The 26,165-nt window shown below is 40.7% G+C and overlaps 1 protein-coding gene across 1 annotated transcript in view; it reads left to right on the top strand.

Annotated features, from left to right (window-relative positions):
* The window catches only part of LOC142501681 (putative ATP-dependent RNA helicase DDX60), a 203,205-nt gene extending 185,140 nt beyond the window's left edge, over positions 1 to 18,065 (top strand). The window contains 5 exon segments of the mRNA XM_075611875.1: positions 1,672 to 1,819; positions 5,755 to 5,897; positions 14,704 to 14,855; positions 15,210 to 15,272; positions 16,639 to 18,065. Coding sequence (XP_075467990.1) covers positions 1,672 to 1,819; positions 5,755 to 5,897; positions 14,704 to 14,855; positions 15,210 to 15,272; positions 16,639 to 16,738 — 606 coding nt within the window. The 3' untranslated portion in view covers positions 16,739 to 18,065.
* Positions 18,066 to 26,165: the final 8,100 nt, after the last annotated feature.

The following is a 26,165-nucleotide window of genomic DNA, read 5'->3' on the forward strand; positions in this document are numbered from 1 at the left end:
CACATTTTTAGAACATTACACTTCTAAAACTTGGGCTCGGAAACTTGGGTGGAAAAAACTGTTCTTGCTGCCAAGTTTTAAAACCAAGTACTTGCTGGCTGGGCAATATTTCATAGTGAAAACTACCTTTATTATAATGCATACACTTACCTGCAAAACAGGCACGTTTCACGGGTAAAATTACAGGACTACCGGTAATATTGTCCAGAAACATTTTATATACATTTCAACCCTTTCCCCTTCCCCCCCCCCAGTATCCACTATTAGGGTGCCGGTCCTCGAGTCCCAGTTTTGTCCTTTTTTTGACATAAAGGTCCAACACATACACATTGTCCCCGGCTTATGAATGCATATAAGCAGCCGGGGGAACCACGGTTTTTGGAGTAGCTAGCCGGGCTTCACCTTTATTATGAATGCTGGCTACCCCCTACCGTCACACCAGGTATGTTAAATCAGAACCTACCCAAGCCCTACGTTCCAGAACCAAATACAAAACCATAACCCTTAAGATTTCTAGAATCAGAGCCCAAACGATATTAAGAAACAAAACACCAGGTCCAGTGCCTATCTCTAAGTGGTCCTTGCCATATCATTTTTAAGTACTTTAAGTTTTTCAGTTATATTATTTTACTTTCCTAATGGTTTTTATGATTTTATACTTATGTTAAGCCTGTTGGTGCTTTAATATGCCATTTTTGCATTTTCCTGCACATTTTGCGTTTGCTTTCTTCATAATTTGATAAAAATCCAAAACAGAAACCAAACAAAATGAGTTTTAGCAAAACAAGAACCAAAGCACAATATCATTTTTATAATCAAAGCCATGTCCAAAACACCAAAGCACAATTAAAACAATTTAAAGTGCAACGCTTACTTTAAATAGGTTTGCTTTTTTTACATTTGATGTAGTGGAGGCGTAAACCTGAAACGTTACAGATTTAGCATAATGTTTAACGACTTGAATGTTTTGTATAATAAGGTCATTTCTAACAAAAGATTGTAATGTAGCACAATGTTTGGCAAAGGAGGTATCCTGGCATGAGTTACAGTGGCGGCCGCCTTTATCCTCGTGCGGCCGTATCGGCGCAACTTTAAAAACCGCGGGCAGATGCAGTATTTGATGCGGTATGTTCCGGTATTTTAGCCGCGGCCGCCTTTATCCTAGTGCATTGTATTAGCGCTGTCTCGGCATGAATGCGGCATGAACGCGGTGAAGTGCGTGGCATTCGGAAAAAATCCCCAAACAAATTCGGAGATGTTGGAGAATAAAAGGGGCCGCGACAGTATATTTCAGGTTGTTATATAATCAAAACATTTAAGAAAGTTACATATTACATTCAAGTAAATTTTAGCACATGAATTTCATAATTTTGGGTGTCTTACCATAATGTATCTGTGTTTTCTGAGGGAAATGGTCAAGTTATATCAGGCATAACTTAATATATTTGCATCAAATAAACTGTATGAAGCATGATGAAAATGTTTCTTAAATTAGTTGCAGATGTATGGCATCTAAATAAATTCATCCTGTATATGTCTTTCACATCTTTTTTTTTCTCTTTCACATCGATTTTTAATTTCTGGTCCAATGTCAATTTATGTTGTTTTTTTTTTGGTTCACTTCAAGTCTACCGTGTTTGCATGTAATTAAAATAGTTGTTAATGCTACAGGTTTTCCTTGAGGACCTCCCAGATTATTTTGCTGCTGCACTGCGTGACTACAACCAGAAAATAGCAACAATATTTGGACACTGCCTACTAACAATTAGTAAACTGGCACATATGGAAGAAGAATACCAACTTCCATTGTCAAAAATCAGTAAGTACTCAATAGTTAATATTTATAGTAATCTGTTTCTTATCACAAAGTTGTTCGAAAGTTTTTTTTATATTGGTCTTGTTAGTTAACCCATTTGCTGCTAGAGAGGCTGGCAACTCAATTGCAAACACATGCCTTGCAGGCTTTTCTGGCAACAGAGGGGTTAAACAATACCAGTGCTGAATTCGCTTGTGTACATGAATTCATAGGCAGAGAGTCATCAAACTGCGATATGCCAAATTGGTGGTAATATTGTTGAAAACATTTGTTATTTTTAAGATGCAAGTCATCAACATGTTACTGCTAAAAATAATACACTGAAATGAGTAAATACTGGCAAACACCAAAAAGTACCGCACATTTGTATCACCTACCTCAGGGCTGGAGTTAGCCCTATCTTGCCTATGTAGATAATGGCAATTATACTGACCAGTGTTTACAGTACACAGGCGATAACCTAAGCAAACATGGAATAAGTGATGAAACATTACATATTACACTTGTAACTTGATATTAACCCCTTAGTAGTCCAAGTGATCAGCTAGTCATGGCTTACCATGATTAGCAAACCATACAGGGCTACTAAGAGGTTAACATGATTAACCCCCGCCAAAAAAACATCACCCCCTCAATAGTAATGGCTAATAGGAGTATTGACCATTATTATTGAGGGAGTGATGTTTGTTGGGGGAGGGGGGAGGGGAATTAGGGTAGTTGTCCCGGGGACAGTTATAGGGCTTAATCCGTGCCTTACTAGCCACTTAGGTTGCTAAGGCCGCTCTTATACTGAAGTGCTGGTGACAGCAACGCGACTGATGACGTCACCCGTCGCCGTTGCCACCGGCGAAAGTTGTAATTTTCCTTTTAGCGACAGCGCTGGCGACAAGGCCAGTGACGTCACTAAAAGGGGTGGGCCACGCAATTTGATTGGTTTAGAGACAGTCACATGTGGTGGCTGTCTCTAAAAAAAAATCAAATTTAACCGGCTTCCAAATTTTTAGACGCGACATCGCATTTACTATAACCGCTTGCAACGGAGTAAATTAATTTGTTTTGGAGCGCTGTCGCCATCGCAAGGCACTATAAGCGCAGCCTAAGGGGGGTAGGTTGTGTAGTTTTAGTTCAATATTATCCCATTTTGTGCCTGTGATATATATTGGTAGATCCTGTTATGTTCTAAAAAAAATTGGTGTGTTTATATAGGCAAAAAATTGGACGTTTAGTACACAACTTAATAATGTAGATACCTTTATCCATTCTTTCAAACACCATAGTATTTGAAGGGCTGACTTTCTGAAAACCCAAAATAAGGAGAGCAGAGTCTGACAGAAGGAGGGGGCATATGTTGTTTTATATTGAGGCCATTAACTATTTTATAAACTTGCTGGTATCTACAGTAAAGGGTGGGATCCAGCTGCAATGAATCATCTTGCAGCAGTGACAGAAAGGTTGCTATTTTCTCACATTAGATATAGATGTTAGCCTTTCAGTTTAGGGAATGTTATGGATCTCTTTGATACATTTGGAAATGACGCATGACTCACAAACAAAATTGAAACATGGCACAGTTTCTGTGCTGTGTAAAAAGTGAGTGTTTTATATGCGTAAAACCCAATTGATGTATCTCAGTCTTTTGGCTCCTGAACAAAATGGCACCGTCCACATTAGTCAATATTAGTTTGTAATCAAAATCTGGTTTCTCCACATTTTGCCTTTTTTTTTTACCCAATCTTATTTTCAGTCAGTTAATGAGTTTTCAAGATGCATAACTTTGATAGCATATGTATACACACTTTTGAATAGGATATTAAATTATACAGCTTTCTTCACAATAAATGTATGTTATATACTGGTCTCTTGAACACAGACTATTGGGATAATGTGACACAATACTAGCGCTCTACTGAAAAATAGACACTACTTATCTATAATAAAAAAAACAGTGATATAAAGAATAAAGTGCCCTATAGGCACTACCTCTCCCATCGTACTTTCAGTGTCTCTTCTGCTAACACCTCCTCCTCCTCTATTGATCTCTCTGTGGGGGTACCCCAGGGCTCTGTCCTGGGACCTCTTCTCTTTTCTCTGTACACACTCTCTCTAGGTGACCTAATAACATCTTTTGGGTTTAAATATCACCTCTATGCTGACGACACACAAATATACTTTTCAACACCCGACCTTACACCTGCTATACAGACCAAAGTTTCTGAATGTCTCTCTGCTATATCATCCTGGATGGCCCTCCGTCGCCTTAAACTCAACATGGCTAAAACAGAGCTCCTCATACTTCCTCCCAAACCTGGCCCTACTACCTCCTTCCACATTACTGTTGGAACTACGATCATTCACCCAGTAGCCCAAGCACGCTGCCTAGGGGTCACGCTCGACTCCTCTCTCACATTCGCCCCTCACATTCAAAACATTTCTAAAACTTGTCGCTTTTTCCTCCGCAATATAACAAAGGCCCTCATTCTCTCCCGTCTTGATTACTGTAACCTCCTGCTGTCCGGCCTTCCTGCCTCTCACCTGTCTCCCCTACAATCTATCCTAAATGCTGCTGCCAGAATCACTCTACTCTTTCCTAGATCTGTCTCAGCATCTCCACTCCTGAAATCCCTCTCCTGGCTTCCGATCAAATCCCGCATCTCACACTCCATTCTTCTCCTCACTTTTAAAGCTTTACACTCTTCTGCCCCTCCTTACATCTCAGCCCTAATTTCTCGCTATGCACCATCCCGACTCTTGCGTTCTGCTCAGGGATGTCTTCTTTCTACCCCCTTTTTATCTAAAGCCCTCTCCCGCCTTAAACCTTTTTCACTGACTGCCCCACACCTCTGGAATGCTCTTCCTCTCAGTACCCGACTAGCACCCTCTCTATCCACCTTTAAGACCCACCTTAAGACACACTTGCTTAAAGAAGCATACGAATAGCACTGTGAACATTCTGAACACATGATACATAAAGCTTGGCCCCCTGCAGACGCACTTACCAGAAGTCCCTCCTACTGTCTCTGTACGTTCTCTCTACCTACCAATTAGATTGTAAGCTCCTCGTGTCAGGGACTCCTCTTCCTTAATGTTATGTTTATGTCTAAAGCACTTATTCCCATGATCTGTTATTTATATTATCTGTTATTTATTCGATTACCACATGTAATGCACAAAGCACTGATAAGTGCTTTGAAGTGAGATAACTGCCTTTATAGCGTGATACTATCTGCTGTGAGATTCACAAAGCAGTGATAACAGTGCAGTATCGTGCTATAATGGCTACTTAAAAGCACTTATCACTGCTTTGTGAATCTCATAGCAGACAGTATCGCGCTATAAAGGCATTTATCTCACTTAAAAGCACTTATCACTGCTTAGTGCATAACCCCCATAGTGTGCATAATATCACCGTGGATTAATGTATCTGAACCTTGAATAAGGAGGAATAGCTTGAAGACGCTCTCCAAAAGTTAAGGTAGTTAAAATGGGTTGAAGCAAGTTCTCATGTGTATATGTGGAAAAAAAAAACAAGAAAAATGGGAGTAGCGTAACAACATAAAAACTATGTAGCGCAATAAATACAGGTTCCTGCTGATTGCCATAAATGTGTGTTGACAATCAGCAGGAACCTGTATTTATTGCTTTCTTCTTTTTTTCCACATACTGTATACACTTTGTGAGTGGATGTCGTCTGAACTTTGTGCAACAGAGGGGGTTCCCCAAATTGATGTGAGAACTCTCAGAACTGTATTATGCACCAAGGAGACCTAGCTTCAACCCATGATAACAGACTATGCGGAAATGCAAATGTTTTGGTCAAGCTCCATTACAGTGAGTAAAGATCCTCTTTTCTTTTTCTAATGTTAATACATTTATGTTTTTCTACTGTGCATATTCTTGTAAATTAAAGTATCAATGTATGATCCAATATTTCTGTTCAGGCTTCTCAGGTGAAGAATGTAAGGATTCAAAATTGGTGAAGCATCTGATGAATTGCACTGAAGGAAGAAGTGCTATCTCGCCTTTCGCATGCCTGTCTGGAAATACAGATCATGATTTATTTCATGCTACAGATGTCAACAGTGTAAGTTTCCATCCGGAAGAAAATCAATCCTTTTTTTATATAAAAGGAGTTTGTCCATAAAATTGATACGCAATAATTTCCCATTAAATTAATGCACCTACTGCATGCACTTTAAATCTGACTTCTGTAATTAAGTTAAACCCCCAATCCCTCATTCAGAGGGCGTAGTTAGCGCCACGGGCACATAACAGGTTAATGTCTAATATATAATATCAAATGTATGTTTTCATTATTCTTGTATTGTATATTTAATGCTAACTTGTTTTGTGTCAGCCATAGCCTACAGCCCTAGGGAAGAGGGGTTGTTAGGTGTGTTGAAGTAGGATGGGAGTGTGTGTGTGTGGGGGGGGGGGGATTGGAGTAGGTTCATTGGAGTAGCTTGGAGTAGTATGGAGGGCGGAGGGGAACATGTAGTAATGAATCTGCTGATCTAGAGATAGGAGTAAAGTCACTTTATTTTAAGATAATGTAGCATTATATTGAATAATATGATGTTACCCGAATGCTTATAAGCTGAATCACAGCCGTTATTTTGCATACAGTTATCCTAGTGAATACAGTAGGGGCAAATAAACAAGCTGTACTGATTTAAAAAAGTGGTAGAAACAATCAGGGCAAATAACTTCAGGGCAAATAAACAAGCTGCACTGATTAAAAAAGTGATAGACACCATCACACTGATGAGACCCAAAAGGTCAAAACAGCTGTCTGTAAGTAGGTTTACGTAAATGCTGTGTAAAACATCAGGCATAAGCTTAAAGGGATAATTCTCAAACGACCCAGGGGGAGCACATAATGGGAAAGAAGACAGACAATGCAAACAATTTAAGTGCAGATGTTTAAAGTGTTTGGAATAAAGCACTATGTGTAATCTTGGCTCTTATGTACAGCCTACTCACAGGATACAGAAGAAAAACAGGCACTTGCAAGGAAGCAGTGGGTGGGGGAGTGGGGGAAGTGGATGGACTGGGCGCTTCCTAAACAATATAGTAATTAGTGTGATAAGTGACACACCTTAAGTACACACAATAAACCTATCACCATAAAGTGTTAAATAAAATAAATTAAAACCAGTGTACAACAGCAGCTCAACTTCCTCTTTTGGGATCGTTCCTAATCCCAGGATGTGAAGTATTTGTTTTCTTGGGGTTGAGGAGGAGCGCTGGATCTCGTGATATGTGAAAAGATATAGATATATATAGTGCAGATGGTAATTCACTGCTTTAAATGATGTAAAACATAAGAAATGAACTCACAAAGAACGTATAAAATCACTGCATGTCAGAGATCCTTCTCTCTCTGACTGGAGCCCTTTATGTTACTGGAGTCTATATCCTCTCAGTGAAGTGGATGATATGAAAATAAAGAAAACCACAAATAGTGCAAATAGTATGAACTATACAAATGTATTATGCACAGGTAGTCAGGAAACTCACATTTTCCATAATAAAGTTGGGTGGTGGAGAGAACCGCCGATAGAAGCAGGCTGCTGTTCGGTGCTTCACTTTCCCCTCACCGTGTAGTTCAATGCCAGTCTGTGCCGTCGCGTCACTTCCGGTTTCGCGTCACGTCACTTCCGGTTTCGCGTCACAGGTGAGGGCGGGAAGCCAAAATGGGAGTGATATCAGCAGTGGATATCTCCTGACGAAGCTGTTGCTGTTGCGAAACGCGTAGAGTTAGAGAGATTCTGCGCCTGGAAGGACTGGCAAGGACTGGCAATCCACTGCTGATATCACTCCCATTTTGGCTTCCCGCCCTCACCTGTGACGCGAAACCGGAAGTGACGTGACGCGAAACCGGAAGTGACGCGACGGCACAGACTGGCATTGAACTACACGGTGAGGGGAAAGTGAAGCACCGAACAGCAGCCTGCTTCTATCGGCGGTTCTCTCCACCACCCAACTTTATTATGGAAAATGTGAGTTTCCAGACTACCTGTGCATAATACATTTGTATAGTTCATACTATTTGCACTATTTGTGGTTTTCTTTATTTTCATATCATCCACTTCACTGAGAGGATATAGACTCCAGTAACATAAAGGGCTCCAGTCAGAGAGAGAAGGATCTCTGACATGCAGTGATTTTATACGTTCTTTGTGAGTTCATTTCTTATGTTTTACATCATTTAAAGCAGTGAATTACCATCTGCACTATATATATCTATATCTTTTCACATATCACGAGATCCAGCGCTCCTCCTCAACCCCAAGAAAAGAAATACTTGCAAGGAAGGCTACTAGCCGTAGTTTTCAGTGGATGTGTGCTGGTCAGGACTCTCATCCAATGGCACTAGGGGTGGTAAGTGAATATTGTGGAGAGATAGAAGGGACTACATAGCACAGATCAATAAAGTAAATAATGTCTTTATGTATAAAATATAAAATGCGCACTCACAATTGTGCAATAAAATCAAGGCATGTATCACTCAATAGTGAATATGTGGGTCACCGCACCGCGATCTCTCTCACTGCTTCCCTTCAGTATGTTGTCTCCCTATGCTTGTGGGTTTTTTCGGGACCGCCTCTCTACTCCGTCGCTTCCGTTGGAGCGTCTGACGTCACTCTTACTGTGGAGGTGGTTAGGTACGGATCACCGCAAGGTCCAAAAAGCACTCAACGCGTTTCGCCCAGTAAAACTGTTCCGACTTCGTCAGGAGTGTGTCTTTGACATGGACCAGCCCTTGTATATATACCTCCTTTCATTAATATTGAATTGACAAGGAATAAACAATGATCTGGCAATCACTGCTATCATATAGCTGATGGGGTGAACGGATGCATAATATCAGGTGTCATGGGACTCATTACACAAATGGCAACATCATCCAGCATACAATATGTTCATATATGAAACGTCATTCCAATTTCACAATCTTTTGTGTTCTTATTTTCTCATTAAAGAGTATTTTATCCAAATGTTATTTAGCTGTATATAAGAGATTAGAGGGCAAGAAAGCTTTATTTATATGAGTAATGGGATACGTGTGTGTATACACGAATTTAAGATGGTTTGGTAAAAATATTAGGTGGAAAAATGGATAAAGATGGATCCTAATTATGAGCTCATTATGCATGAATTTAATATTAGCCCATTACTATCCTGTGTTTAGAATAGGGTACTCTACAATAAAGTCAAGTGTATCTTTAATTAGAGGTTCTAATAGTACATTATAATTCATTTTAATTCTCATTCTATGAAAAAAAGGGGAAGGGAATCACATGGTAGCACAACTCAATTATATTAATTCCATATTGACTAAGCATACATGTACACACACACACATTCCCAGTTAGCTCAAACTCCTACACCAACCACATCATGAATATATATTTATGCCAAAATGAGTGCTACTAGGCATGGCAAATGTATACAACAAAAGACAGGGGTGCCCAATGTTACATCAAATTGACAAAACTTATATGGTAATAAGTACAAAGTTTAAATACTTCAATAATAATAGTAATAACTTGATTATTTAGTTAAACCCTTTGGCCAAAGCGTCGTCAGCCTGCATACCAAACGTCAAGGTATAACCAATAATGCAGGTCCTAATACTAAAGCTGTGAACCCTTCCTTTTACCTCTGTATGAGAGGAAGCAACTGCAATGAGTCTTGTCCCTTCGCAAAATGCCAGAACCTCCCAAGTTAAAAAGGTGGGGAGGGGTGAGCTCTGGGGGGAGGTGCCACATCTATTATTTTCTTCTTATAATTTTTCTCCAAATTTTTCTCCAAAACCCTTTGTGGCTATGGATAAGGCAGAAAAACCTATTAACCAGAACAAAAAGATATCACAATAAACAGAAAGTTTGATTTTGCATTCCTAACAGGATTTAACAGGGAGGCAGGAAAATTTAGGAATATCTTGACAAAACACGGGGACATTCTGAAAAATGACCCAGTGTTAGGTCATAACATTCCAGATAGACCGAATGTAATATTCAGGAAGGCTAGCAATCTAAAAAACAAACTCGCCCCAAGTGCACTAAGAGAGAGAAAACCCAAAGAGAACGGGTGGTTGAATAATAACAAAGGTTTATTTGGCTGTAAGAGCTGTAGGGCATGTCAATTCAAATCCCCGAATCAAACACAATTCTGCTCAAATGTTTCTGGTGAAATTTTCAATGTGGAAACATTTATAACTTGCAGGACAGACCATGTAGTCTATCTGCTGGAATGTTCCTGCAAGTTACAATATGTAGGCAAAACTATTAGACCAGCAAGAACAAGGGTCATTGAACATCTTAGTAGCATAAAGAGAAAGCTGACTAATCACAGTACTGTATACCTAATAACTTTACGGAATTTCACAATGGGGATTCAACAGGCCTGCAGTTCAAAGCCATTGAACATGTACTATCGCATTGGAGGGGGGAGATAGGGGGTCTGAATTACTTAAACGTGGTGTTTTGGATTCACCGTCTGAAGACCCTCACCCCCAGGGGATTGAATTTAGAAATCGATCTTGCGCCCTTTCTGAAATAACATATATGTGTAGATCAATAGGTCTAATCATGTTTATCTTTCTTTTCCCTTGTTCCTCCCTGTTTTGTCCTTGTTTCTCCTCCCCACATATCTTGTTAAGACTAGTTATAGATGCCATTTATAACCTTATGCTGGTATGTATAATCTGAGTAAAAGTGCAGTTATCTAAGACTTCTTGTAATATACAAGTCAATATTTGTTATGTTAAGTCACCTTTATCAGTATTTACTATTCATGTCATTTACAGTCATACGCCCTTCACCATTGTAAGTGACATGTCATCCATTTTCACAATTATTAGGACTTTTTACACATATATATATATATATATATATATATATATATATATATATATATATATATGCGGACATGGGTTTTCTCACACCCTATCAAAATTGCTTGTAATTATCCTGCTTGCCTCTATTCTTATCCACACTTTCTCCCCCCCAGTATCCCTCCCCCTCCTCACCTTTCTTTGACACTGTCCCCTGGCTTCAAACACTTTTAACACCCTACCTTATCTACAGTAAATATGTGTTGTTGTTTTTTTTCCTCTCTACACTGTTTTAGCCATTGAATCCTTTGTATATCAGTATTGCTTGACCTGAAGAAGAGAGGATAACTCTCGAAAGCTTGTCCTATGACATAAATTGTTAGTCCAATAAAAAAGGTATCATCTAATACTGAAGAACTCATTTATTCTGAACTATCGCAACTGGATTAACACGGCAATGTTCTGCTATATATACTGTATATATATATATATATATATATATATATATATATATATATATATATATATATATATATATATATATATATATATATATATATAGCAACAGTAAATATTCCTGTATATTCATTTGCATGTCTTAGACAGGTCTGCAACCCTGTCTTTCACCATGATCACCCAGCAAACAGCACTTCCACTGCAGCAAGGGATTCTGGGAAATGACATGCAAATGAGCACACAGTGCCACTTTTTATCTCATGCTCACATTACATGAGCAACCCTTAACCAATGCATGCTGCTTTAAACACAGCTTTTAAGCAAGGACTTAGGAGATGCAAAGTCAGTTAACCCACTCACAGACATGTTTCAACCTTGATGGGTATCATCAGTGTGAGGTTGGCTTGCTGGCATTTGCTCAAATGAGATAAGAGTAGGTAATCACCACCACTATTAAGGTTATGGTGGGTAAAAAAAGTGACTAAAACCCTCCACAGTAAAGCATAAAGCAACTGTAAATATTCCTGTATATTCATTTGCATGTCTTAGACAGGTCTGCAACCCTGTCTTTCACCATGATCACCCAGCAAACAGCACTTCCACTGCAGCAAGGGATTCTGGGAAATGACATGCAAATGAGCACACAGTGCCACTTTTTATCTCATGCTCACATTACATGAGCAACCCTTAGCCAATGCATGCGGCTTTAAACACAGCTTTTAAGCAAGGACTTGGGAGATGCAAAGTCAGTTAACCCACTCACAGACATGTTTCAACCTTGATGTGTATCATCAGTGTGAGGTGGGCTTACCCACTCTTACCTCATTTGAGCAAATGCCAGCAAGCCAACCTCACATCCATGGAGATATTCATATGTATTTTACGAATAACACTATACATGTATGCTTAGTCAATATTGAATTAATATAATTGAGTTGTGCTGCCTTGTGATTCCCTTCCCCTTTTTTTCATAGAATGAGAATTAAAATGAATTATAATGTACTATTAGAACCTCTAATTAAAGATACACTTGACCTTATTGTAGAGTACCCTATTCTAAACACAGGATAGTAATGGGCTAATATTAAATTCATGCATAATAAGCTCATAATTAGGATCCATCTTTATCCATTTTTCCACCTAATATTTTTACCAAACTATCTTAAATTCGTATATACACACACACACGTATTCTATTACTCATATAAATAAAGATTTCTTGTCCTCTAATCTCTTATATACAGCTAAATAACATTTGGATAAAATACTCTTTAATGAGAAAATAAGAACACAAAAGATTGTGAAATTGGAATGACGTTTCATATATGAACATATTGTATGCTGGATGATGTTGCCATTTGTGTAATGAGTCCCATGACACCTGATATTATGCATCCGTTCACCCCATCAGCAATATGATAGCAGTGATTGCCAGATCATTGTTTATTCCTTGTCAATTCAATATTAATGAAAGGAGGTATATATACAAGGGCTGGTCCATGTCAAAGACACACTCCTGACGAAGCCGGAACAGTTTTACTGGGCGAAACGCGTTGAGTGCTTTTTGGACCTTGCGGTGATCCGTACCTAACCACCTCCACAGTAAGAGTGACGTCAGACGTTCCGACGGATGCGACGGAGCAGAGAGGCGGTCCCCACAAAGATCCCACAAGCATAGGGAGACAACATACTGAAGGGAGGCGGTGAGAGAGATCGCGATGCGGTGACCCACATATTCACTATTGAGTGATACATGCCTTGATTTTATTGCACAATTGTGAGTGCGCATTTTATATTTTATACATAAAGACATTATTTTCTTTATTGATCTGTGCTATGTAGTCTCTTCTATCTCTCCACAATATTCACTTACCACCCCTTGTGCCATTGGATGGGAGTCCTTATCAGCACACATCCACTGAAAACTACGGCTAGCAGACCTCCTTGCAAGTGCCTGTTTTTCTTCTGTATCCTGTGAGTAGGCTGTACATAAGAGCCAAGATTACACATAGTGCTTTATTCCAAACACTAAACATCTGCACTTAAATTGTTTGCATTGTCTGTTTTTTTCCCCTTATATGCTCCCCCTGGATCGTTTGAGAATTATCCATGCATCTTGGAACCCGTGAAGACAGGACCCACAAGGCGGTTTGAGCTGGGATATTAGACCTTTATATTTCACTTATTTGTCACAATTGTGTATTATTTAGTTTAACACATTTATTGTTTTTAGTCACTTATAGTCATTTGCGCCTTTTTTATCACCTTCACGTACCCACATAAGCTTAAAGGGATCCATGTTACATTTTTTTTTGTCACCTCACTGGGACTGGCGGGAGTTGTCAGTTTAACCAAAATGGAAAATGAAGGATGTGAGGCACGTTGCCCTTATGCAGTGCTTTGCTGGCCATACACTTTTTTGTAACCAAAGCTTTGCTGTAAAAGTGGTGTAAAACAGCAGCATAAGCTTAAACGCATCAGTTAAAGTGGATAAGATGAAAATACTGTAGTGAAACCGTGTGAATGCTAATTTGCATGGTATTACCCAGAATACCTGACTGCACTGTAAGTACTGTATGCCGCCTGGTTATGGGGTAAGGCAGGTTTACAGAGATATATATATATATATATATATATATATATATATATATATATATATATATATACACACATATATACACACACTTCTACCACCATAAAAAGGATTTCTATACCGACTGGAATAAAGGCATGACCTTGATAAAGTATCAAGGTCTCGTGACTTTAGCAATTTATGAATTTTTCGGAACTTTGGGCATTGCACAATTAGATTTGAGGTTATTTGGGACTTTAATTAATGGTGCCTGTGAACTTTCCTATGCCAAAAATGAAGTTATGGTGCAACAATAAACCAGTTGGTGCTATATACTGTAAATAGAAATACTTGAATAGATTTTTGAGTGAACCATTCTCCTGTATGATAAGTATGCAATATAAAAGCTAAATACAGATGCAGCCATTACTGTTCTCGTTGACACGACACATCTGGTCTAAGCTCCCGTGATATTATACATTATATATAATGTATAACCCTGTTCATTTAATGTCACCATGTATTTGTAACCTTGTATTTGTCATCAAAATTCTGCGCCCAGGACATACTTGAAACCGGGAGGTAACTCTCAATGTATTACTTCCTGGTAAAACATTTTATAAATAAATAAATATTTCCAGATTTGATGCGTCAGCTTTGGCGCAGTTCTATTGAAACATGGTAACACACATTATCAAAAAGACACGGCCACGGCATTTGTGTAACTTTGACACGCTTACACGTGTAAGAACTTTGGCTACATCTTTACTTAATAATATAACATGTAGTAACTGAATGAGCCCCTTTATGTGTCACCAACATTTCAGCACCCACAACTATGTTATTATCACCTCTATCTATAATCCGAAAACACACAGCAAGATTATTTTCAAACTATTTAAAGTGTGGGGATGAGGAGGGGGGGGGGGGGTTGTGGAGTGATGCATTTTACTTCTGCTTGAAAAGTTTGGAAGAAAATTAAACGTGATTTCACAGTGAAATATCATATTGTTCCCACAGCTTTTGCTACAAACAGTGCACATTAATACCAAGAACATTCCTAGACTGCATCTGAATAAAACAGACATTTTTGGAAGGAGAATGCCACTTAATGCTTATATACATGATTTCTTCAAGCATGGTTCTTTAGCGGCAATGTCGCAAGATAACCAGTAAGTGTTTAATTCAATGTTAACACGATTTTTCTTTTCATCCTTGAAATACAGGAATGCAAATAGCCATGGCAGCCTCTGGTGGGTAACAATGTGACTACAGGCAGTCATTGTAAACTCCCAGGGGATGCAACTTCAAAATGTAATAGAAACTGTTGAATCATAAGGATGGTAAAAATATATATAAAATGGGAAGCCTTTAAGTAAACAGTAATTTATCCAATTAGTTTGTCGTCAGTAAAAAAAAGGATGTTCCACATGTTGTACAGTATATTTTAAAAAAAATCTCTGCATGCAATTTTTTATTAACTATTAAACTTTTCTTTTTTTTCTGATATTTGTCTATTTTTGTAGGATTCATGAAGGAGAGGCCTTCCAGTTACTTAGAGATTTTTTTCTTTCAATTAAATCTATAAGGTAAAGTATAGTATGTGATACATGTTTGAATTAGAATAAATAAAAGTAATGCTCCTCAAAGCATTTGTAAAGGTTATACTTACAAATGACCACTGCGCATAGGTTACGGGTTAATTAAATAATTCCTCTTGGTTTAACTAAATGCAATCTATAAAAGAAATATAGTGCACTGCAGCTGCACTTTCCTGTATGTGGAGTCCCACACGTTAGGATTCTGCATAAAACAGGAAAAGAAGCTCTCATACATGTGGGGGTCTGAGGTTAGCAAAGTACTCCAGGGTCAAAGGAGTTCTCTCTGCTTAGTTTCACCACTTGGGTAAACTGCGCACAATAGCATCCTGGCTTCTGGGCTAAAAAGGTTCTCTTTTTCTGTGTGGTCTCCCCATGGTTTATTTTGCCGTTGCATTCTACTACAAGATCCTAAGGAGCACCCATCCCTATCGTTAACATTTCACAGAGTGAGCAAGACATTTTCAGTTAATGACTAGGCGCTTACCTATATCCAAACCTTTACTTATTGTCTTTGTACAGATAAATGCTTCCTTTCCATTCTGTTGCCAAAGTACATGTGTAAAGAAATGTGTGGAATTTCGATAGCTCTTTACACTCTAATTTCAAATATGTATGTGGAAACACATAACTCTTATATTTTAATAGTTTTGCTACATGTAAATAATATAAACTATAGTCTAAACATGGGGGGAATCATTATATTGTGGCCTCCTGATTGGTCAAACTTCCAAGCATTAATGGACAACATCTCTGGTAGCTTGACAAACTTTGAAAGACTCACTGCTTAATGTTCGGCTTACACAGCACGGTGTCCAATTTAGTGGGGTGGGAGAGTGGTCCAACAGCCGTTTGGCCACAGGAAGGGGGTGGGGAGTGGGCTGTGGAGGAGTGCTGTTGCGTGCAGTAAGCAAATGGGTGTTTTGGAAGCAGGGGATGTCATTCAGGGGAGTATGGGGGAGGCACAGTGAAGGCCATCTGTTGTGAGGTCGGCGGGAAGGGGGTAGGAGCTGTTAACAGGTCTGGGGCATGCCATTGTTAGATCAAAGGAGAGGGAGGCATTATTTTAAAACAAAATACCTAATAATAATACCCTCATGAAAGGGCATTATCTAGCCATTAATGCCAGAGAGGGTTAAAGTCAATACCCTTGGCATTGAAACCCAGGTAATGTTGTGTCTATTCTTGGATTATTACTTAAGTGTTTGCATGTTTAATATTACATTTGTATACTTATATTTAGAATGTATACTGTAGTATCAACAGACTACACGTTGGTATTTTAGTTCTATAACTACAATCATCAATGTTATTTTTTTCTTCCATGTTTCTTACCAATCATTATTATTTTTTTCAGCACATCATTGAAGGAAATGTGTGAGGATAAGAACGACACAGTTGTGTTGGCGTTCCAACAGCTTTGTGACATGTTCCAAGGAAAACTATATTCTACATAAAAAAAGGAGTATCTACAAAACTCATTATCAAGGCTGTAAATACTGACAATTAAGATATTATGTTCTTGCTAATGTATTACAGGTACAGCTCATCCCCATTATAACGCTGTGCTTTGGGTTCAAAGCATCACATCGCGTTTTAAGCGGATCACGTTAGAAAAAATGTACAATTGTATGCATTGTACAATAAAGTATTCAAGATACCAATAATCGTGTTGTAAAGTATTCATAAATACGACAATTGGGAGCCACGCTTACATCGCGCTATAAACGGATTCGTGTTGTAACAGATCGCGTTATAACTGGGTTGAGCTGTATTATTTGTTGCACAGTCAAAGCTAGGCATGCTATGTATTTTGTGTGTAGAAATCACAATACAAGTGTAACTTCCCCCACCCCCTATGTGATTACAATTCTTGTTTGTCTGTAAGAGGTTAATTTTGGTTGTTGCAATAAGCAATAACCTTTAAGTAAATGTTGCAGATAGTGCAACTGACAATTCGGCTTTGCCCACCTTCCAGAAAGTGTGCACTCTCTCATCCAGAGTGGGCATCGGTTAAGGAGTCCATAACACTCCCCTGTAACCAGGGTGACCTGTTATGTCACCATGGCCTATAAATATTGGGGGTGGGGGCCTAAGGCCGTAGACCCCATGAGGATCATGAAGTAACATCTTGAAGGAAGAGGTAGGGGGTCTAATTTTGTGTATGTTTCATGTGTAACTTGTACAAGTGTATGAAGTTATCTTTTGGGAAAGTGCCCCTCTTAATGGTAGGGCCACTATCAAGAGAACAGATCATTTCTGTACCAGTGATACTGGGGAAAGTGCGTGTCTATATCCAGCTGGGGCACCCTTAATAGTGACTCCCCAGTAGCATGTACCACATTGGGCTTGCCTGTACCATAAGTCCATGCCAAGGCACTGCAGGCACCATGTATAGAGACTTGAAGGGTACCGTGCAGGATGATGGGGAATGAGAACCCTGAAAGGAAGCACCCCCAAAAAGTTGTCCCTAGGAGTCTGTGCCATATTCTGGTATTTAGGAGAGAGAGGGTGTGTTCTTCCCACTGAAGAGGTACATTGCAAGATGACCAAGCCATGTTGACCTTCCTGGATCAATGTACTGTATAGGATACAGGAAACAAGTATGAAAACCCTGTCCTGCCAGAAGTGAATAAAGCTTGTCCTGTTTGTATAAAAGTCTCTGGCGCCCTTTCAGCATCTACAGTCTACCTCAAGGTTTACACACCCAGGCAGCCGGACACCAGCCCCTGAGATCCAGGTCAAGAGAGTCCAGTGCACAACACCTACACTTATACATTCACCTGTGCAACTCACTTTTTTAAAGCTGGGTAAGGAGAGGTGTTACACAAATATTAATATTAGACTTTAAAATGAACATTTCCAATGAGGAGAAATTAGCATTTACATCATAACTAGCTGTAAAGTCTATTTTGCAGAATAACTGTAATTGAATCCTCTTTGTTGTAATTACATTATTTGAAAATACCTAACTGTTCATTATTGAAGGATTAAATTGACATTTCTTTGCATATAAATAATGTATTGTTTGCAATGTTGCTTAGAGCAGCAAAACGTGAAATTATATATATATACATATACAGTGTTCGACAAACCTATACATTTGCACGCCCCGGGCGAGTGGATTTAACATCGTGGCGAGCTACTATTAGCCCAAGCAACACACGTGTGGTACTAGGTGGCGAGTAGATTTTTTTTGTTCGGCGAGTAGATTTTTTGGTGATTTGTCAACCACTGTACATATATATATATGGGAAACACAAAGTATACCGCATCAACACAATACGTGACTGTCGCCCAAAAACTGTCTTAATTTATGTCAATAGACAGTGGTGCTAAAGGATAATGAATGTATAATGCAACAAAAGAGTATCCTTCTGAAAAAGCACGCGGGCATGCCGAGAAAGTGGTAACAATACAAAATGTATTATAGTGAAATAAAAACAAGGGGAGAAAGATTAAAAGAGGAGGGGGACTCATCTACCTGAACACATATTCCATGAGGCAAAGGCACATGAAAGGTCAAAGTATATACCAAAAAGTCATCAATCAATAGAGGCAGCTCTATATCAGGTGTACATCATACTATTACACAGACTGCAGATGTGTGCATAGAAAATAGAGAATGCTATAATTCAGGCAGTCAAATGCAAAAAATGGGGGCTGTGGAAGCCCAAAATTAAAGATGCCAATACATCACCATTCAAGCAAGGTATACAGGACCAAAATAGAAATAGCCAGAGCCTCTGTACTGGAAGGGGGTAGGGGTCCCACTCCACAGACTCCCACTCCAACGCGTTTCGACTAAAACGGTCTTCGGGGAGTGGTGAGGGGAGAAATGAGCCAGTATATATAGGGAGGTAGTATAAGCAGTATTCGCTCCAAAAGATGCTTAAAATCAGACACAGCTGTGGAAAATAGGAGATTGTCCAACGTCATAGGATCTGTGTGAATAACATTGTCCTTCCCATAGGTTTAGAGATGTCACAATATGTAAACTAATTGATTTTTTGGTGGGTGGGTGGGGGGGTGATTTTTTGGTGGGTAGGTGGGGGGGTGATTTTTTGGTGGGGGGGTGATTTTTTGGTGGGTGGGGGTGATTTTTTGGTGGGGGAGTGATTTTTTGGTGGGTGGGGGGTGATTTTTTGGTGGGTGTGGGGGGGGATTTTTTGGTGGGGGTGATTTTTTGGTGGGAGGGTGGGTGGGGGTGATTTTTTGGTGGGTGGGGGTGATTTTTGGGTGTGTGGGTGGGGGTTGGGGGGTGAATTTAGGGTGGGTGTTGAATGGTGGGTGGGGATTGTGAATTCTGGGTGGCTGGGTGTGGGTGGGGGTTGTCAATTCTGGGTGGCTTGGTGTGGGGGGGGTGAAAATCTTTGGGGGGGGTTAATTTTGTGTGGTTGGGGGTTGAATGTTGGGTGGGGGGGGTGAATGGTGGGAGGGGGTTGTGAATTCTGGGTGGCTGTGTGTGGGGAGGGGGGTGAATCTTGGCTGTGTGTGGGTGGCTGACATCTCCCCCCCCCCCGCAGCCCCCATACCTCAGACAGCGGCGGAGGCCTGAAGATAGCGGCCGGCCAGGCCGGCATTCCCCCCCTGCATCAAACCCCCCTCCCCCCCCCCCTCCACACCTCCCATACCTCACGCGGCGGCTGCGGAGGCATGGAAATAGCTAGCGGCCCGGCATCCGGCAACCTGCTATGTCTTCTAACTTTTTTCTTTCTCCTGTCCTCATGGAGATGTTACTCCCTCTATCCACTACAAACTCCTCCATCCTTGCCCACACCCAACATCACCATACACCCTGGACTACTCAAAAGCCTTGCACTATCTACTGAATGTTGGTGGAGAACTCTAAAAACCAGCACACCAACCACTGCTCACTCAAATGGCAAACACCACAAATCTACAACTTGCAAACAACTACCCAAATTTCTTCTCATACTATTACTCTCTCTAGCAGGTGATATTGAAACTAACCCAGGTCCTCCCATTTCAGCTCTGTCCCATGCCCCTGAGAATTCCACCTTTAAATTCCAAAAAGGGCTATCTGTTGCCCATATAAACATCCGGAGCCTGCTGCCCAAACTAGACGAACTAAGGGCATGGTGCCTTATGCATAAACCCAAAGCCATCGTTCTTACAGAAACATGGCTATCCTCTAAAACCCCTGATGCAAATATCGCCATTCAGGGATACTCCATTTTTAGGAGAGATAGGTCAAAGAGAGGAGGAGGGGTGTTATTTTATATTGCAGACACCTTACAATTTACACTGCTACATTGCCCACCAAGTCCACCCTCTTTTGAAACTCTAGTTGGCAAAATCTGCCTCCCCTTTTCTAAGCCCATCTTGCTTGCTGGCATCTACCGCCCCCCTAAAGCCCTTCTACAATCCTTGACTGATATCACCCAATTTCTTGCCTCCATTTCCTCTCTGAATGAGAAGAGTGAGCTGCTAGTTCTTGGGGATTTCAACTTCAATTGGCTTGACCCTAAAAACCACAAAATCCAGATACAACTCAAGTCACTTAACCTATCGCAACTCATTTCCCAACCCACACGAATAAACCTGAAGTCGCATAACCATTCCTTGCTAGACTGGATTCTCTCCTCAAACCCCAGCAGAATCCAATCCTCTGGCATCCTTCCTGACATTTTCAGTGACCATGCAATAGTGTACTGTGTAAGGAAAATTAAAACGCCCCATTCAAGCCCCAAAGTTCTCCTCACTAGAACATTTAAAAACTTTAACCCACAACAGTTTCTGGATGACCTTACCAACTGCCCATGGCACAGAATCGATTTAATTCCCGACCCTGATTCTGCGCTCGACTATTTCCAATCCGAGTTCTTAAAACTCTGCGATACCCATGCTCCACTACGCAAAATAAGGGTACGGGGGGCCCACCTTCCATGGGTTACACCTGACCTTATAGCACTCTACCAGTTCAGGGATGCCTTGTGGAAAAGCTACAAAGTAACTGGCACTACCAAGGATCTCAATCACTACAGATGCCTGCGGAACGTGTGCACAAGGCAAACAAGGCATGCAAAAGCACAATATTACTCTGACAATCTCCTCCAGAATACATCAAACCCAGCTAACTTCTGGAAGGTTACCAACAATATATTCCAGCCTCCTAACCATCAACAACCAAGTAATATCACTAAGGGGGATATTACTCTGACAAACCCCACTGACATTGCAAATGCATTCAATGATTACTTTGTGGGGTGTGCCACTAACTTATTAGCGAAACGCAGCACAAACCCCAAACATGAATCTCATCCTGGGAGTACCCCTATAGTACCACCCCCTCCCAACACTGCCCACAATTTTCAATTTAGCCCAGTATCTGAAGAGGAGATTACACAAGCGCTCCTCAAACTAAAACTAAGCAGCCAATGTGGACCCGACTTACTACAATCTAGGTTCCTACGACTTGGTGCCCCAGCCATTGCCAAACCAATTGCGTCCATAGTCAACTCTATCCTGTCTGCAGGCCATATCCCTAAGACCTGGAAAACTGCCAGAGTTGTCCCAATCTTCAAAAGTGGGGACAAAAACACTGTCTCAAACTACAGGCCAATCTCACTTCTCCCAATTCTATCCAAAGTTATGGAAAAATGTGTCCACTCCCAATTAAGCGAGTTCTACACCAAGACAAATTTCCCTAGCCAATTCCAGTCTGGGTTTCGTCCCAAACACTCCACCGTAACTACCCTGCTAAAAGTTTGCAATGAAATCCAGTGTGGAATGGAACGGGGACAACTCACTGGTGCAGTATTCCTAGATTTTGCAAAGGCTTTTGACACAGTTGATCATGCTATCCTGCTTAACAAACTCCAGAGCTCTGGAATAGGGAAACATGCTTTAAACTGGTTTCAGTCCTACCTATCAGGAAGATCCCAACATGTGTCCATCTCAGGCTCTAACTCCAACCCCCTGGATATCACCTGTGGTGTCCCGCAAGGCTCTGTTCTGGGGCCCCTACTCTTCTCAGTGTTCATTAATGATCTTCCCACAGCTTGTAAGGAAGCCTCAATACACATGTATGCAGATGACACAATCCTGTATGCACACAGCCATAGCCTCTCTGACCTTCAACACATACTTCAGTCTGACTTTTTGAGACTCGAAAACTGGATTTCCCAAAACAAACTGTTTTTAAACACTGACAAAACTGTAACAATGGTATTTGGGACCAAGACTAAATTTGTAAAGCTTCCAGTGACTGAGCTCCTGATTAGAACCAACGCTAAAACCACCCTAACACCTGTCACTAGTTTTAAATACCTGGGCTTATGGTTTGACTCCCACTTAACATTCGGGATGCACATTGATACCCTGACAACCAAGACCTATGCCAAACTAGGGGTACTTTACAGGAACAAATCCTCCCTAAGTCTCCTGGTCAGAAAGCGTATTGCACAGCAGATGCTAATGCCAATTATTGACTATGGAGACATAGTATATGGCTCGGCTCCTCAAACCCACCTTAGCAAACTTGACACCCTCTACAATTCAATTTGTCGTTTTGTTCTCCAATGCAACTACAACACACATCACTGCGAAATGCTCAAAGAACTAGATTGGTCATCACTAGAGTCTAGGCGCAAAGTTCACCTTTCCTGTCTCACCCTCAAATACTTTCTGGGCAAGCTACCCAGCTACCTGAACAAGCTCCTCACCCCTACCACATGCAGTACCTATCACCTGAGATCAGACTCCAAAAGACTATTCATGGTCCCAAGACTCAACAAAGTATCCGGACGTTCCTCCTTCTCCTTCCGTGCACCCCAAAACTGGAACAACCTACCAGAGACTCTCATATCCACCACCAGCTTAAGTTCTTTCAAATCTAAGGCTGTCTCACACTTTAATCTGGTCTGTAACTGTTTCATACGCTCATAATATATATTTTCTTTAACTGTGCATGCAATGTCTTGTATATAAATGTATACCTTGTTCATTTATGTAACTGTATTTGTAACCATGTATTATTTGTTTTACTCTGTGCCCAGGACATACTTGAAAACGAGAGGTAACTCTCAATGTATTACTTCCTGGTAAAATATTTTATAAATAAATAAATAAATAAATAAATAAATAAATAACCTGCAGTAGGAGTGTGCAGTGGCGGCTAACGGGAGGTAGCGGGGAGGTGAGCTGCAGGTGAGGGGAGTGATGGAGGGGGGGAGCCGGCGGGAGGTGAGCTTGCGGAGACGAACCTTTGGGGAAGCGGCAGGGTGGGTGGGAGTCATTACCTCTGCGTCGGCCCTGAAGGGGGAGGTAGGAGTGTGCCGTGGCGGCAAACGGGAGGTGGCGGGGAGATGAGAGGGGGTGATGGAGGGGGGGGGGCAGCGGGAGGTGATCATGGGTAGAGGAACCTTTGGGGAGGCGGCAGGGTGGGTGGGAGTCATTACTTTGGCGTCGGCCCTGAGGGAGGCAGTAGGAGTGTGCAGAGGCGGCTAACGGGAGGTAGCGGGGAGGTGAGCTGCGGATGAGGGGGGTGATGGAGGGGGGGAGCCGGCAGGATGTGAGCTTTGGGTGATGGTGGGGGGATCCAGTGGCCCAGGCCGCTGGGTGAAGAGGAGAGTGGCTGGGTGGTTGTGCGTGTGTGTGTGTGTCCCAGCTAAGCAAGCAAGCCAATGAGAGGCGTGCGGGGATGGGTCCGGGCCATGGACCAATCTGATTGGCCAGAGGGTGAGTGACAGACCAACTGACCAATCAGATTGCCCATAAGCACAGCAAATATAATGTTTAAAAAAAAAAATATATATATATATATATATATATATATATATATATATAGTCATGTGAAAAAGAAAGTACACCCTCTTTGAATTCCATGGTTTTACATATCAGGACATAATAACAATCATCTGTTCCTTAGCAGGTCTAAAAATTAGGTAAATACAACTTCAGATGAACAACAACACATGACATATTACACCGTGCCATGATTTATTTAACAAAAATAAAGCCAAAATGGAGATGCTATGTGTGAAAAACTAAGTACACACTTACTGCTTCCCTAGGAATTAAGATGCTAAGTAGCAGACAGGTGCTGCTAATCAAATGCCCTTGATTAATTGATCAGCAGCAAGTGTGACCTCCTCTATAAAAGCCGAAGTTTTAGTTGTTTGCTGGTCTGGAGCATTCAGGTGTGTGTTAACACAATGCAAAGGAGGAAACACAATAGCAATGATCTTAGAGAAGCAATTGTTGCTGCCCATCAATCTGGGAAGGGTTATAAAGCCATTGCCAAACAATTTAAAGTCCATCATTCTACAGTGAGAAAGATTATTCAAAAGTGGAAAACATTCAAGGCAGTTACCAATCTTCCCAGGAGCGGACGTCCCAGCAAATTCACCCCAAGGTCAGACCGTGCAATGCTCAGAGAAATTGCAACAAAAAAAAACAAGTTACTCAGACTCTACAGGCCTCAGTTAGCATGTTAAATGTTAAAGTTCATGACAGTACAATTAGAAAAAGACTGAACAAGTATGGTTTGTTTGGAAGGGTTGCAAGGAGAATGCCTCTTCTCTCTAAAAAGAACATGGCAGCACGGCTTAGGTTTGCAAAGTTGCATCTGAACAAACCATAAGACTTCTGGAACAATTTCCTTTGGACAGACAAGACCAAAGTGGAGATGTTTGGCCATAATGCACAGCGCCACATTTGGCGAAAACCAAACATAGCATATCAGAAAAAACACCTCATACCAATTGTCAAGCACGTGGTGGAGGGGTGATGATTTGGGCTTGTTTTGCAGCCACAGGACCTGGGAACCTTGCAGTCATTGAGTCAACCATGAACTCCTCTGTATACCAAAGTATTCTAGAGTCAAATGTGAGGCCATCTGTCCAGCAGCTAAAGCTTGGCCGAAATTGGGTCATGCAACAGGACAATGATCCCAAGCACACCAGCAAATCTACAACAGAATGGCTGAAAAAGAAAATAATCAAGGTGTTGCAATGGCCCAGTCAAAGTCCAGACCTCAACCCGATTGAAATGCTGTGGATGGACCTTAAGAGAGCTGTGCATAAACAAATGCCCAAACCTCAATGATCGGAAGCAACGTTGTAAAGAAGAGTAGGACAAAATTCCTCCACAAGATGTGAGAAACTGATAAAGTCATACAGAAAACGATTACTTCAAGTTATTGCTGCTAAAGGTGGTTCTACAAGCTATTGAATCATAAGGTATACTTAGTTTTTCACACATGGCTTCTCCATTTTGGCTTTATTTTTGTTAAATAAATCATGACACGGTGTAATATGTCATGTGCTGTTGTTCATCTGAGGTTGCATTTACCTAATTTTAAGACCAGCTAAGGAACAGATGATTGTTATTATGTCCTGATATGTAAAACCATGGAATTCAAAGAGGGTGTGCTTTCTTTTATTATATAGTCATTATATAATAATAGACTATTATATAGTCATGTGAAAAAGAAAGTATTTTTCACATTTTTATATATACAAGCATACCCCGCATTAACGTACGCAATGGGACTGAAGCATGTATGTAAAGCGAAAATGTACTTAAAGTGAAGAACTACTTTTTCCCACTTATCGATGCATGTACTGTACTGCAATCATCATATATACATTCATAACTGAGGTAAATAACGCATGTGTAACAGGCTCTATAGTCTCCCCGCTTGCGCACAGCTTCGGTACAGGTAGGGAGCCGGTATTGCTGGTACGTGCTGACAGGCGCATGCGTGAGCTGCCATTTGCCTATTGGGCGATATGTCCTTACTCGCGAGTGTACTTAAAGTGAGTGTCCTTAAACTGGGGTATGCCTGTATCTAAATCAGTTCTGCAGTATTACATAATTGTGACTGTTTTAAATTGAACTATTAATTCCGTTTTTAAT

The sequence above is a fragment of the Ascaphus truei genome, chromosome 1 (genome assembly GCF_040206685.1).
Source record: "Ascaphus truei isolate aAscTru1 chromosome 1, aAscTru1.hap1, whole genome shotgun sequence".
NCBI classification, from domain to species: Eukaryota; Metazoa; Chordata; class Amphibia; order Anura; family Ascaphidae; genus Ascaphus; species Ascaphus truei.